Genomic DNA, 15,139 nt, shown 5'->3' on the forward strand with positions numbered 1-15,139 from the left:
GGATAGTATGCTAGTCCAATCAAAATTATTTAGAGCTGCCATTAAATGTTGCTCTTGACTATTAGCCATACAGTCATAAATAAGTTTGTCCATTGATCGACGTATCAACCATTCTTCCTTTTATTATTCATCGAGCCATCATCCATCGTTGGAAGTTTCAGCCATCACCCACTTCAGTGAACAGAAAAAACCCGACTTCAGTGTTTTCCACGCAATCCATGATATGAAAACTGAATGTGGAAGCATTTCCACAAAAGGAATCATAAAAAATCAAGCACAAAGTCAACCAGATCAATGTCTTGTATGGGCTCAGAATGTGGTCATAAATATTTTGTACTTGTAAATCAGTTTCGTATGTGTAAAAAGAATTTGTGTGTGGACTTAGCCAAAAAAAACCCTGCAAGTTAAAAGTACGAATTTTGACCCTATTTTTCTTCCTTTCATCTGATTGGTCAATTTCATGTCTATCACAAATGTAACAATCCAATCAGAGAACAGATGGGTTTGGCTGTCGGAGGGGTGCTTTTTTGAACTCCTTGAAGGGTTTGAAGCTGGAGGATCTCTATATAAATATCCGATAGCAGCTAGGTCCCCTAACTTTGAGCAGCTGTTGAAAGGATAAAGTTGTGCTATATCAGTGGTTAGAAATACCATTATTACTTTAGGATTAGTTTAACACAAAGTCAGGGCTGACCCGGGACCATTGCTGTGAGTCACAGTGCGCAGCATGAAGGTCCTTTCACATCAGAGGCAGCATGTGCTGCTAATGCTAACTAAAAGCCAAGGATCCAGGATTTGTTGCGCTGGCTGCTGAGCTCTGTGTGCAGCAGCTCTACCTGCACTAGATGCACCTGTCGTTTCTATCTCTGACTTTATCTCCTCTACAAGAGTTTCTGTTTTTTTTATTGTTTCTTCAAATGTTCAATAAAAACATGTATGCTAATTCATAACAAAGGAAAGCTTTGTAATGAAGACTGTCATTTCAAAACACTGCCCGCCCCCTGCGGTCCGCAGCGCTGTTGAAAAGGCTGTGGAAGTCCCTGTATTAAACACGTAGACCTGTGACACAAAAATCACCAAACTCGGACGACCACAGACTGTTTTCCTTCGTGGTGATGAAGGAAAACGCTGGGCTGGCATGTAAATGGTAAATGGCCTGCATTTGTATAGCGCATTACTTGCGCAGGACCCCAAAGCGCTTTACACTACATTCAGTCATTCGCCCATTCACACACACATTCACACACACATTCACACACTGGCAATGGCAGCTACATTGTAGCCACAGCTGCCCTGGGGCGCACTGACAGAGGCGAGGCTGCCGGACACTGGCGCCACCGGGCCCTCTGACCACCACCAGTAGGCAAACACGGGGTTAGTATCTTGCCCAAGGATATTTGGCATGCAGCCAGGAGGCAGCCTGGGATCGAACCACCGACCTTCTGATTAGTGGCTGACCTGCTCTGCCACCTTATTCTCTTTAAAGACCTGCAGTTCAAAAAAGCACCCCTCCGACAGCCAAACCCATCTGTTCTCTGATTGGATTATTACATTTGTGATTGACATGACATTGACCAATCAGATGAAAGGAAGATCGGGTCAAAATTCGTACTTCTTTTTACACATACAAAGCTGATTTACAAGTACAAAATATTTATGACCACATTTTGAGCCCATAGTCTTGCAGTACTCTAGTTATTTTGGATCCCATCGACTCCCAAGAGAAACTCTGATGCAGCTGTTTTGTTTGCCCAGCTGATTGATCCAATGTGAAATTTGACTACATGGAAATGTATTACTGAATAAGAAGGATAAATCCAAGTTTGGTCAAGATAAAGGTGTTGAGGACAACGTTGGACAACACTAACCTTGGCACTCTGCTACGCCCAGAAATAATGGGCTGAACATTTACTCAAATGTTAAATCCGAACACTCCAACTGGCTGACTGCCCTCAGGCTGTGGAGCTCAATGGAAAAATAAATACACAATTATGTAAAAATCACAGTTAGAGATTACATCATTTGTTTACTTGCAGCTCACCAGGACAGAGAGCAGGTCTCACTCAGGTTGGTCATGTGACCGGCCGAGATTGTCCATTTGCCTCTCTGGATATCGCTCAGGACCAGCGTCGCCCCAGCCAAAGCTGGTTGGGCTGATGATGTGCAGGGGGCGGAGTCAATTCCGCTGTCCATTGAAGGCACCTTAGTGTGAGTGAGATGACAGTCGGAGTATCTGCTCTCGCTGCCGCTGCTGCTGGAAAGCGTGTTGTTGGCATCCATCAGACTGGGCTGAAACCCCCCCCGAGCCTTCGTCACACGATGAGGATGATCGTGATGACAAAGGTGACTGGCCTCTGGAGGAGAAGATGAAGATGTTCCAGGTTGTTGTTAAAGTTCAAAGGGTTAAATGTCAAAGCTCAGAGCTGCAGAGCCAAACCAGGTCACATCCAGGTAAACCCACCTTTAGATCTCCCGATCTTCTCAAGTGAGTCTTCTTCAGAGCTGACTGCCCAATCAGGACGAGCTCTGAAAGCAAGATTGACATCAACAGATAATCCGATTACTTTGTTTAAAAGAAAACGTAGATCGCTAATGGATCAATAATTACCCCCATCGGGCATGGCTCTGTGGGGTCAAAGGTGGTCCGGGGTCAACGGAAGTCGAGTGTTTGCTTGGTGACCTGCAGAAGGACAGAGTGCTGAGGGATTCTGGGTAAAGAAACGGTCTGGATTAATGATCCTAACTGATATCAATCAATAATCATCACATCAGCCCTAAAAACCTTACATGACTGCTTCAACACAGAAACAAGTGAAAGAATATCAGGCCAATAATCCTCTATGATGTAACAACACAAACAAAACTCGACACGAGGAACTGCAAAGACGAGAACAGATTCAATAATATTCTAAATAAACTTCCGACGTGGAGAAAAATGCTCCTGATGGAAGGAAGGAAGGAAGTTTTGCTGGACTTCGGCAACTCTGACTGTCTCTGGTTATTGTGACACAAACTGACCCCCACAGACAGGTACAGGTGTGTTACCTGGATCCCTCATTCAATTGTTTAATTGGTCTCAGTTGCTGTTCCAGTTCACCTGGGATGCTCTGAGTAGGCGGAGCTTCTAACACCTTGTGCCAGGTGGGTGGGGTTACTCTTAATGGGTAGGAAGTGATGTCAGAGTCCAGTTTGTACTCAAACCTCGGGACTTGGTAGATTTCTGAGAAACTCCTGAAGACCGAAGAACAAAGAGAGGAGAGCGAGCGAGTGAGTGTGTGAGTGATCGTTTACAGAAAAAGTCCAAGTCTGTACCGACTGATGTCACTCCTCGTGCTCCGTCACTTTAAACCAATCACTGCTGATGTAAAACTCAACAAAAATGCCTCCACAGGCTTTCCCTCTGCTATCCTCAGATTTACTGGCTGCTGATTGGTTGGTGTAGTTTATCTGCTCCTTATTTTTACTTATTATAGTCAAACTGTAAGGAGCGTTTATGAGGCGGGTTCCTGTGTTCCCGTTAACAGCGTACTCCACGCGTTATCAGGTTTTCTGCTCTGATAATCTTCACTCTGAGGAAATGACCTCAAAGCTGCAGCTTATTACTAATTCAGGCCATTTTGTATCCCTGAGTGAGTTTACTGACTGTAAATGCACTGAAGGAGGCCGGCTGAGTTCTTTTATTTTGCCTTATATATAATTTGCCTGTTCGGTTTTTCAGAGAAAATAAATTATTCATCTGGTGGATCTTTTTTTCCCACGCACAGCTGATTAACTGATTTCTGGTCTGAAGCCACATCAAACTTGCTGCAGGGATGTCACGATGTGGTCAGCGTGACGTGAGCTTGTCCTCACAACGGTCAAAGCCTCTTTATGCACTGCTAGGTGTCAGTCAGAGCCCAAAGGATCATGCAAACCTGATTCAAGCTCAGATCTCCTGGGATTCTGGACACGTGATGGCGTGGCCCTGGCACTCGGATTATGTTTGACCCTGAAATCTGACTTACAGGTGTGCAGTCAAACTCACACAGTGAGAGGATTACAGCTCATAATCCATCCTCCATCTGTGGCAGAGAACTCAGGAAACATTTAATGATGGCACAGGAAGTCCTGACATCCTGAGATATGAAGATTAAACGAGCCTATTTTTACCGATGTTATCAGCCACAGTGAGCAGCAGCCTACCAGTTGACTTTTACCACATAAGCGAAACAGAACTATAAACAGATTGAAACACTAAAAATCTCTCAAACATTTTCTATTCGGCATTTGCGTTTCATATATTTATATTTTCTTCTAACCATTAAAATAAAGTTCAAATAAACCATCATGTGACCTGCGAGGTGTCCCATCTCCGTGCGGCAGAATAACGACCACGCTCACGGTCATCGATGTCCTCAGCAGCTCAATCATCTGCTTATGTGATAGCTTTACTATGGCGACCGCGCAGATCTCCATTATCCTACAGCCGGGCCGGAGACCCTCCTTCCACGCAAAACTGTTGGTCTCAACATCCGCCACCACTCCTTCAAAGTTCACATGAAACCCAAACTGACCGTGGCGGTTCCTCCTCAGAATCATGTCCACAGCAGGACCGCCATGAGTCACCAGCTGAGGTCAGAAAACAGATGACATCAGATCATTCTTGTGTATGACACATGCTCAGATTCAGGTTCACAAAGGATTCTGGTCACCTGCAGTCTCTGGGCAATCTCGCGGCTGTCTTCCCAGCCTCTCTCTCGTGTTGACAGCATCACACAGTCTCCGTGTTCGTAGAAAAGTTTAATGCCTTTGTGGCCGGCGTTCCAGCCAATCACGCCTCTGCAGTAACAGTGAAACACTACCTGTCTGCTGGCTTCCTCTACAAGCACCACAAACTCACTGGAGATGGCGAGCTGGCATGGTACATCAAAAGAGCAGCTGAAGTCTTTTGCTGTCACACTCCAGGTGAGAGCCCCAGCAGTGTTCAGGTAAGCATGAGGCCGTGGTGCGCTGCGCTCTTTTTTCTTTACTACCAGAGAGATAAAGCTGAACTTGATGGAAGATGATGAGTCCACTAGCACTGATGTGGAAAAGTTTTCCACCAGCTCCTTCAGGTGCTCCTGTCTGCGTAGTGCTCTTATTGTGACAAAGGTCTCTGACCTGTGCGCAGCATTTTCGGCATTAATGATCTTCGTCAGCAGGAAATTTCTGAATTCAGGTGAGGCTGAAAACATCCAACCTGGTGGGATCAAGGGACCAAAGAACGGGATGTCTCTACGCCTGGACACTGCAATACTAACAGGACACAAATGACACATCAACAGGTCTCAACTGTTCTACCTGCTCACGTTATAATCTCACCTGCTCTAGTTACAATCCTACCTGTAACAGGTGTGCTGGCTGCAGGGACGGTGGACTCGAACGATGATGAAGACATGTTGGGAATGTGAGCAGATGTTCTGCGGACTGAAGGGCGGGGAGTTCGGCTCCTGGAAGATTACTGTGACGAAGTCATTCCCAGTAAGACTCTTATGAAGCAGCTGAAACACACACACACACGATTTACAGCGATTTTATCTTAAGAGCTTGAAAAAAGCCAATTGGACTTCTTTGAGTTTGTGAAGATGTTTCAGATCTCATCCCATCCAATCCGATTTTCAGGGCCGAGTACAATAACCTCAGTTTGATCTGAATGAAGAAGCAGAAAGTTAGCGGCCATCCAGGTCTTTATGTCTTTAAGACATTCCTGCAGTTTAACTCATTGGTGTGTGTTATCTGGCTTCATGGACAGATAGAGCTGGGTGTCATCTGCATAGCAGTGTAAATGTATGCTATGTCTTCTAATGATGCTGCCTAAGGGAAGCATGTATAATGTAAACAGAATTGGTCCTAGCACTGAACCCTGTGGAACTCCATAATTAACCTCAGTGTGTGAAGAGGACTCTCCATTTACATGGCAAATGGTAAATGGCCTGTATTTGTATAGCGCTTTTACTAGTCCGTAAGGACCCCAAAGCACTTTACACTACCTTCAGTCATCCACACACTCACACACATTCACACACTGGTGATGGCAGCTACATTGTAGCCACAGCCACCCTGGAGCGCACTGACAGAGGCGAGGCTGCCGGACACTGGCATCACCGGGTCCTCTGACCATCACCAGTAGGTGAAGTGTCTCGCCCAAGGACACAACGACTGAGACTGTCGGAGTTGGGGCCCAAACCAGCAACCTTCCGATTACAAGACGAACTGCCAACTCTTGAGCCACGATCGCCCCGTGAACAATTTGGAGTCTATTAGATAGATATGATACAAACCACTGCAGCTCGGTGATTTTAATATTCATGTCTGTTGCCCAGGGAAGCCGCTGGCTAAGGACTTTGTGAACCCTTTTAATTTTGTTCAATCTGTTAAGGGTGCCACTCAAGAACGTGGTCACACGTTGAACTTGGCATCATCATATGTATTCGTACATTCCCTGACCATATGCCCATTTTATTTGACATTGTTCCTCTTTTAAAACCAACCTGCCAGAGGGTCTGCAGATGGAAATTAGCCCAAGGCTGCATTGAATCATATCTGTTATTAACCTCTGTCTCTCTTCCACAGCATGTCTTTTATCCTGTCTTCCTTCTCTCACCCCAACCGGTCGCAGCAGATGGCCGCCCCTCCCTGAGCCTGGTTCTGCCGGAGGTTTCTTCCTGTTAAAAGGGAGTTTTTCCTTCCCACTGTTGCCAAAGTGCTTGCTCATAGGGGGTCATATGATTGTTGGGTTTTTCTCTGTATCTATGAAGCGCCTTGAGGCGACTTTTGTTGTGATTTGGCGCTATATGAATAAAATTGAATTGAATTGAATTGAAGGCTATAATCTGGCACATTTACATTTGTTAAAATGTTCATTAATATGTATTGCCCCTCTTTCTAAATAAAATAAAATCGTCCTGCTGTTAGACGGCTTGCACCTGGCCGACGCTGTTGTGCCGAACTTAATACCAGTCTCTTGCCACGTCAAGTACCAAGTGAGTTTAAGCATGCAGTTATCCATCCTTTACTTAAGAAACTGGGCTCAGACATTTCAATTACGACAAACTTCAGACCCATCTCAAAGCTTCCTTTTCTGAATAAGATCCTGGAAAAGATTGTTCACACTCAGCTGAGGAACCATCTAAGTGATTTTCAAATTCCAGAAGCTCTTCAGTCCGACTCTAAGCTGTTTCACAGCATGGAGACACCTCTCATAAAGGTTATGAATAACATTTTGTTAGTGACGGACTGTGGTAAAAATGTATTGGTTGTTTTGTTGAATCTGACTGCTGCATTTGACACAGCGGATCATGACCTGCTGATCTCTCGACTACAGCATTGTGTAGGAATTTCTGGCTTGGCAGCTTCATGGATAAAACCATATCTCTCTGACAGGAACGTTTGTGTTAAGTTGGGTTCGGCCTCATCCTCTGTGGCCCCTCTGCCATGAGGTGTACTGCAAGGATCTATTTTTGGGCCACTACTGTTTTCATTGTATCTCCTGCCACTGGGAGCCACTGGGAAATTGAAAACACAAAATTTAATTTCATCTATATGCTGACGATTGCCAGCTTTACCTACCTTTCAATCACTGTGATAGCGCCTCAATTGGACTCCTGCTTGATTGTCTTAGCAAAGTTAAATCATGGCTGGCCCTGCAGTTTTTTAATTTTAATGAATGTAAAACATAGGGACTTTTATTCAGTCCCAATCTGGTACACCAGATGTTGACTTTGCTCCTCACCTGAAGAGCTCGGTTACTAATCTTGGGCTGCACTTAGTTTTGATGGCCACATAAATGGCGTAGTAAAATCCTCATTCTGTCACCTCAGACGTCTATTGAAGGTCAAGCCTTTTCTTTCCAGGCGTGACTTGGAAACTGTCATCCATGCTTTTATAACCTTACGCTTAGATAACTGCAACTCCCTTTTAATAGGGGTTGGCCAAAGCACTCTGCCACGGCTGCAAATGCCTGACGTTCATGAAGTCATTACTAGTTAACATTAAAGGGATGGTTGGCTCAGCAGTGCTCTGACTGTTTTTCAGCCTGGCTACAGTGCTGAAGAGAAATCTAGGGTTGTTCTTATTTTCTTCAACCAGTGATGAATAGCATTAGTATAGCATTAGTATAGTATAGCACAGTACAAATGTTTTTAGTTTTTTTTTTTAGAGCAACAAACTATTTCTCCAGGCTAAATGATGATCTTCTAAATTAGTTTCCTCTCCATCTTAGCAGTTATCTGTTAATTATACTAGGGGCCGACTGCGTGACAAGTGGCGGCGGCGCAGCAGTCGTGGATGTGAGTCAAGGCTCACAGGCGGCAGGTGGCCGGCGCACAGGCCCCCACCGCATGCTGGCCTCTGGTGGAAGCCAGGCAGGTCCAGCTGCCGTGCAGACCCTCAACTCTAACCCTGGGCAGGTCCCTCCCGGAGTGGGTATGCGTGCGGAAGTAGGCTGTGCCCTGGCTGGCCTCTCCCTGGGACCGGTACGGGTGCCAAAGCAGTCCGGTCATCAGTCACTCCCATGCAGTCAAGGGATGTCGGCGGGGTCTTCGCCAAGACCCGATCCGAGCTGCCAAACTCTCTACCAACTGCATCCGGTGCTTGGACCGATCCTGCAGTTGTTCCTGCTGGCGGTAACACCGCTCCCTCTTTGTAGCTGCGAGTTTGGCCACCATTTGGGCCAGCGCCTCCCTTGGCTGTCCCGGTCATGGTTCTGCCATGCTACGATCCTGGGTTTCGGGATGCACAGCAGACCAGATCACATTCTTTCACTTTTCTTTTATCTCTGCTGTTGTTTTGAACACTCGGTTGCAGCTTTTCAGCTGTCGCCACAGACACCAACAACAACAACAACAACAGGACCCAGTTCATTCTTCTTTTAAGCCGGTAAGGCTTGATTTCTCATGCCGCTCAGGTGTGACTCTGCAGCGGTGCCACAGACAATGCTCCGCCACACCACCCCTAGCCTGGACCCTCTCAGTGAGGTCATTGTCAAGACTGGCTACAGATACTGAATACAGAACGCGGCAAACGTCAGCCACCTGGATGAGATCAAACTGTATGCCAGGAGTGAACAAGACATCGATTCACTGATTCAAACCACGAGAATCTACAGCAATAACATCGGAATTTCATTCAGACTGGAGAAATGTAGTTGGACGGTAACGAAAAGAGGGATGCTAGTCAGAACTGAGGGGACTGCACTACCAGAAGCAACAATGCAGACATTGAGGACAGCTACAAGTACCCAGGAATCCTACAGGCAAATGGGAATCATGAAGAAGCTGCTAGGGAAGTCCCAACCATCAAGTACCTGCAGAAAGTAAGGCAAGTCCAGAGGAGTCAGCTGAATGGGAGGAATAAGATCCGGGCAATCAGCACCTACACCCTGCCGATGATCAAGTACCCTGTTGGGATAATAAGCTGGCCAAAGGAGGAGACAGAAGCCACTTGCATCAAGACAAGAAAGCTCCTGACCATGCATGCAGAGTATTACCCCAAATCCAGCACCCCAAGGCTGTACACTAAGCAGAACGGAGGAGGCCGAAGACTAGTGAGTTTCAGAACCACTGTCCAGGATGAGACAACGAACATCCATGAGTACATCAAAAAGTTGGCCACAACTCATTATGTCCTTAGTGAATACCTCAGGCAGCAGAAACCTGAGTAAGACGAGAAGCAAGGAGAGGAACCATCATAGAAGGACAGGCCCCTGCACGGTATCTACCACCGTTAGTGGGCAAGCAGAGGAAGATGGCCATAGTGATGTAGCTGAACCTAGTGATAGCAACATCAAGAAAAAGTAACATGATAAGCAGAAGTACCAAGGGCTGAGAGAGGAGCCCGAGAAGATGCGGAGAGTGAAGGTAACAGTGGTTCCCATGGTAATCATAATACATAACCTCTGAACTGGCCTAGTGGCTCCAGCAAAATGTGGGGTGACATTCAACATCTCTGTCTAGAAGAGGGTGGAACTAGGAACAGCAAAGATACTGTGCAGGAACCTCAGGCTCCCAGGCCTTTGGTAGAGGACCTGAGCTGAAGTGGGCCACCCACAATGTCTTACATCTTTCTCCATCTCTAAACAAAATGATCTTATCTCTCATTTGTTTCCTTTGTAGTACTTCAGTAGTTAGCTGATGTACTGTGACCAGAACATAAAAAAGCACCGTTATGACCTCCTTTAACTAACAGTAGCAATGCATAAATTATATGGTTTTGCCTCTTTATCTTTATCTGATACGTCCTTATGATGGATAAACCAATAGGACTGTATTTTACCTGTAATCGGTCCTACATTTACTTTCAGATCGGTTTGATGTTTAAAGGGTTGCAGTGATGGGAAATAACTTACGATGTGAGTCAGTGTTAAACCTAAAGTAAGGAGCACGCTTGGAAAATGTATAAAGTAGGAAGATGAAATATTTGTGTTGAAATGTGGAGAATAAAAGTAAAAAGCTGTCAGAAAAACAAATACGGATATAAAGTACAGATACTTGAAAACTTTAGTTGTGGTACTTGTGCAGTACACAGCACAAGGTCAAACTAGGAACAGGAGAATCACCTGCTGAGGGCTGCTTGCCGTGGACACGTGGAACATCAGCTTGAATTCTCTGAACGTTGTAAAAACTGACTGCCTCCCTGTTGAGTCTTCTGACAGGAAACAAAAACAAGCAAACAGAAAGTAACAACAATTACCAAACACCATTCTGACATCATTGCAGAACCAGGACAAACAAGGACCCGGTTTTGTTTCAGAAAAAGAAATGGTGCTGGTACCGCTGGTATCTTTCAGTGGACCTCTGTGGCCCAGAAGGTCCAGGAACTGATCTAGAGCGGGACTGCCAGAGTCACTGTTGTCCTCCTCGGTGGACTGACCAGCCCGACAGAATAACACGCCCACTTTGCGCTGGAACTTCAGCTGCAGTAAAACAAAGAAAAGCAGGCAGGGTCAGCGTGGACCATCGGGACTCTGAAGGTGCTGGTTATAAGATCAATTCAGAAGGCTTGGAACTGATGCGTGAATTACGCTCCAGCGGGAAATCTTTTAACCCTACCCGGTAACCTTCTGCATAACCAGACATGAAGCGCCTGAGAAACTTGAACGTGTGTAAAGTTGCGGTGAAGGTCTAAGAGGGGTTAGATTTCCCACACAAGTGAAAATCATTTGTATAATAATTTGTATAATAGTTAGTTGAAACAGGAGTACTTCAGAAATTGGAGAAAATGCTGGTGTCACTGTTTGTACTGGATTTACTGGTTTTATTGTTTATATTGACTTGATGATGCCGTGTCAGGAGACCTTTGGTCATTTCACACAACATCGGAAGGTCAGCTGACTTCTCCCTCTTGCAGTGGACGTTTTAGGGCACCTGGACAAAAAGATGAGCCTATCACAGTGTTTTACCTCGTCTCTTACCTGAGACACCTGAAGGCAGGAGCACCCTCCTGCCGCTCATGTGGATATCTCATATTAATGCGATAGTAAACTTATCATCTTCCTGCTGTGTTCTCAGGCTGATGTCCGTCTGTGTCGTCTCCTGGGATTTCAGTCTGACTGGAGCTTAAAGAGACCTCTCTTCTTCTGCTCAGGCTCCCAGTGGCCACTTAAAAAACTGCTTTGTATCACTTTGCTAAACTTCTGAGAGAGCACAACAAGAAGGTTTTCTTTATTTTGTACTGACCTCTGGGAGGGCCACCAAAAAGTAAGGAAAACGTGACAAAAACTGTAGCTGATTAAAAAGGTACATCTTACTTGTTCCAGCTAATACCATCAAGTCTGAGTTTGTCTCTAAACTGGACAGAATCACAGAAGCTTTATTAGGATCTCTAAAGCTCTAGAAGGATGAGATAATAGTGAATCATTTCTTTCAGACAGAGAACTCGTAGCTGCTGCCTGTGAAAACCTCTCTGAGGATGTGTGTTTGGGTGTTTTTGAAGAATACGCTACTCAGCATTGATCAGCATGGTGGACGTAGCACGAGAAGCTGAATTCTTATGCCAACTGTTTCATTATGTGAAAGCGTCACAGCATCAAAAGCCCGATTTAGCAAAATGGCTATGAAACGGGATTCTAGTTTAACACAGACCATCCTGTCAGAAACATGGGAAGGCCAACCATGGCAGTGGCAGGTATTTCATGGTCAGCTGGTGGGTGGCACACTGGGACTGGCTCACCTCCTGCTGGTCCAGCTGCAGCAGCAGTTCAGGGACTCTGGGTGAATCTGCAGCCAGTCTGAGACTGTGGATGCTAAGTTGAGGAACCACAAACTCGAGAACATCCTTCAGAGGAAGACGTCGACTGGTCCCGTGTTTGGATGAAGATGGGATAGAGTCCTCTGTGATGGATCCTCTCAGGGTAGACAGCTGAAAGAGGGGGCGTGATTGGGTCAGACTAAAAGGACAAACAGGGATTAACAGCATCACCAACAGTCACTTTATAAATTAGTAATCGAAAATGATCTCAAACCAGACTGTGATCAGGTCAGGTCGCCTAACCAGTCACGTGACCGGTCACATGACTAGTTACCTGACCAGTCCTGAGGATCATCCTGTAGTTGTACTGTGTCTCATCACTCCTCTCCTCCAGTTTCTCTCGCCGGAGGCTCAGAGACACCGGACCAAAGTTCTCATCAATGCCAAAATAATTTTGGTGATCTGACAGAAAAAACACAGAAGGTCACTCACATCAGTGAAAACAGAAACCTGAACGCAGTAACAGTGCTTAAATTAATCAGGGGTGTCGAACTCCAGGCCTCGAAAGCCGGTGTCCTGCAGGTTTTAGAGCTCACCCTGGGTCAGCACCTGAATCACATAATTATTTCATTATCAGGCCTCTGGAAAACTTCAAGACATGTTGAGGAGGTCATTTAGTCATTTAAACCAGCTGTGTTGGATCAAGGACACATCTAAACCCTGCAGGACACCGGCCCTTGAGGCCTGGAGTTCGACACCTGTGTGTTAGATCTTCAGATCTTCATATTCAGTTCATTTCTTTTCATTTACAGTCAGAAATATTATTGCACTTCAGGGTTTGTTTTTAGCACACAGTCACATGTTGATCGTGTCGCCTATCCTTATGGCAGAATGTTTCTGTTGGAAGTTATTGAACTGTTTATTTTTTAACTCTATGGATACTGAGATCTATTACAAACTCTTCCTGTTATAAATATCTTTTGTTGGAACTAGATTAAACTGGTGGCACTATTTTAAAAAGCGTCCTTGCTTTACTTTTAGCAAGAGCATCCAGCTTCTGCATCGTGGTGAAGTCTGGCCCTCGACTGGACCTTACCTTGGTTGTAGAAGTATTTCAGGTAGTATCTGGCTCCCAGGTCAATGTGTTCAATGTCGTGATTATTCATCAGATGTTGGTCGAACGCCCGAGTTCCTCCACGAAACTCCAACACTGAGATGCTCGCGTTGGTGCGGTGGGTGCTGAGCGGCGGATCGCTGAAGGATGTGTCTGCTGCAGCACCGCAGGTGGAGGTGTTGGCCCGAGTCAGGCCCAGCCTCCTTTCCATCTCCCCTCCAATCTCATTATGAAAGAACGGACAGCTGCTCACCAGAAAGTTGTTTTTGTCACGTTCATCAGGGCTTAAAGCATCAAACACATCACATCCAGAGGTGGAGACGTCCCTTCTGTGCTGGAGGTCTGCTTGGGGGACGAAGCCGCTGCTGAAGTTGAAGAGGACACTCTGACTATCATAATGAGAAAAGCATTTGTAAGAGATTGCGCTGGGTCTTGTGTCCCTGTTTGTCCTCTGATTCCTTAGTCTGCTGAGGATCGATGTCTCCGGCTTTGTTTTCTGAACATGCGACACATAAACCGAAGCGTTCACATAGTTGGGTACATAGATGACATCCCCATGAGCAATGCGAGCGGCAGTCTGCAGACTGGGCGACAGTGCAGCACGAAGCTGTGCAGGTTCTGGGAACGGAGGCGGTGCGCTGGGCACCTGCTGCTCCAGCCTCCAGGAAGGAGTCTCAGTGGATTGTGACAAACTTTGGCGGTCCAGTGTCGAAGTGCTGCAGCACTTTCGCCTCAGACTTGCGTCTGTGTTTGGGTTGATGGCAGCAGGGTCCATGTCTTCAGCTCCGACATCACTGATCGTCACCTCACTGTTGCTTCTCTTCATCCTTGCCAAACTCCTGCTGGTGGAAGGACTCGGGCGAACTGGGAATGTAGTCTCTGACCTGGGCTGGGGGTCCAGGCTCTTGTTGGAATGGGGAGGTTGACTCAGAAAGCTCAAGTTCAGACCCTCCTGAGCATCCCTCCTCTGAGACAAGTCGGACATTCGGGCCCTGACCCCCATCTTTGGTACAACAGGAGCTCCCTGAACGACCGGAGGTCCCATAGTCCCGATCCTTGGAAAGTCTAAGAAACACTGCTGTTAGTCTAGTCCAGAAGGACCCTGAACCACTGCCAGGACTCAGACCCGAAGTTCATGACTCCTGTGAGATCTAATAGGTCCACAGTCTGATTAGGATCAGAGACAGGAAGTACATCCTGGACTCACCATCCACAGCGATCTGAAATAAGAAAAGGTTGTCATGCACTCCTGTTGAGGTGAATCACCTGTTTACCTGTGCTACAAGTACAGGTGTGAACATGCGCTAGTCAATCCCAGCTGCTCATTCGCCTGTAGGTGTGACGCATCTGTTCGGCTGAAAAACATGAAGCGTCATGCCTGAGAATTTAAAACACAAACGTGGCAGACGGACCAGTTCTGGTATGGGGAAGAGCCACAGGACAAACCTGTGCCCAGATGTGAACTAGATGTTATAACCCAGTTATTACTTTATTAATGCGAGAAGCAACAAAACACACCTGAAGTCCACCACGTTACCATGAGAAGGCAGTGTGTGTGTGTGTGTGTGTGGTATTTCCAGCAGCTGTCTCCGTCATGTTCAGCAGTAACAGCTGAAGGCTTCAGATATCTGTATGTGGACAAATGTACTCTCAACTGCATACACTGCTCTGTGTGTACTGCATACTGTATACGCTGTACTGTGTTTGGAGCCGGTCTGACGTCAGGTCAACCTTGAACATTACATTTCTGACATAAAGCTAAAAGCAGACATTGGAAAAATAAACACGGAACAATGCTGCATGCCTGTATGTTTGAGCACA

General features: G+C 46.1%; 1 protein-coding gene across 6 annotated transcripts; it reads right to left on the minus strand.

The window, feature by feature from the left end:
* Window positions 1–512: 512 nt before the first annotated feature.
* On the minus strand, window positions 513–14,780 carry LOC146668985 (signal-induced proliferation-associated 1-like protein 2). 6 transcript variants are annotated; one of them, XM_085408323.1, is made up of 12 exons: window positions 13,301–14,778; window positions 12,539–12,666; window positions 12,187–12,375; window positions 10,789–10,930; window positions 10,574–10,662; window positions 5,362–5,519; window positions 4,692–5,274; window positions 4,334–4,608; window positions 3,098–3,231; window positions 2,609–2,708; window positions 2,462–2,526; window positions 513–2,354 (listed from the first exon to the last, which is right to left on the minus strand). In XM_085408323.1, the coding sequence occupies exons 1-12, from the start codon at window positions 14,361–14,363 to the stop codon at window positions 2,038–2,040; spliced, it is 3,243 nt and encodes a 1,080-aa protein (XP_085264449.1). In that variant the 5' UTR covers window positions 14,364–14,778; the 3' UTR covers window positions 513–2,037. The 6 variants fall into 6 exon arrangements, 4 of the variants coding, with proteins under 4 accessions (XP_085264449.1, XP_085264447.1, XP_085264448.1 ...); XM_085408321.1 differs by having other exon boundaries at window positions 2,609–2,680; window positions 3,046–3,231; XM_085408322.1 differs by having other exon boundaries at window positions 2,609–2,680; window positions 3,046–3,231; window positions 10,574–10,659; window positions 13,301–14,777.
* Between the last annotated feature and the right edge of the window lie 359 nt (window positions 14,781–15,139).

Source organism: Rhamphochromis longiceps, linkage group LG6 (genome assembly GCF_057381845.1).
Source record: "Rhamphochromis longiceps isolate RC_006_pf linkage group LG6, R_longiceps_female_GT1.1, whole genome shotgun sequence".
Taxonomy (NCBI): domain Eukaryota; kingdom Metazoa; phylum Chordata; class Actinopteri; order Cichliformes; family Cichlidae; genus Rhamphochromis; species Rhamphochromis longiceps.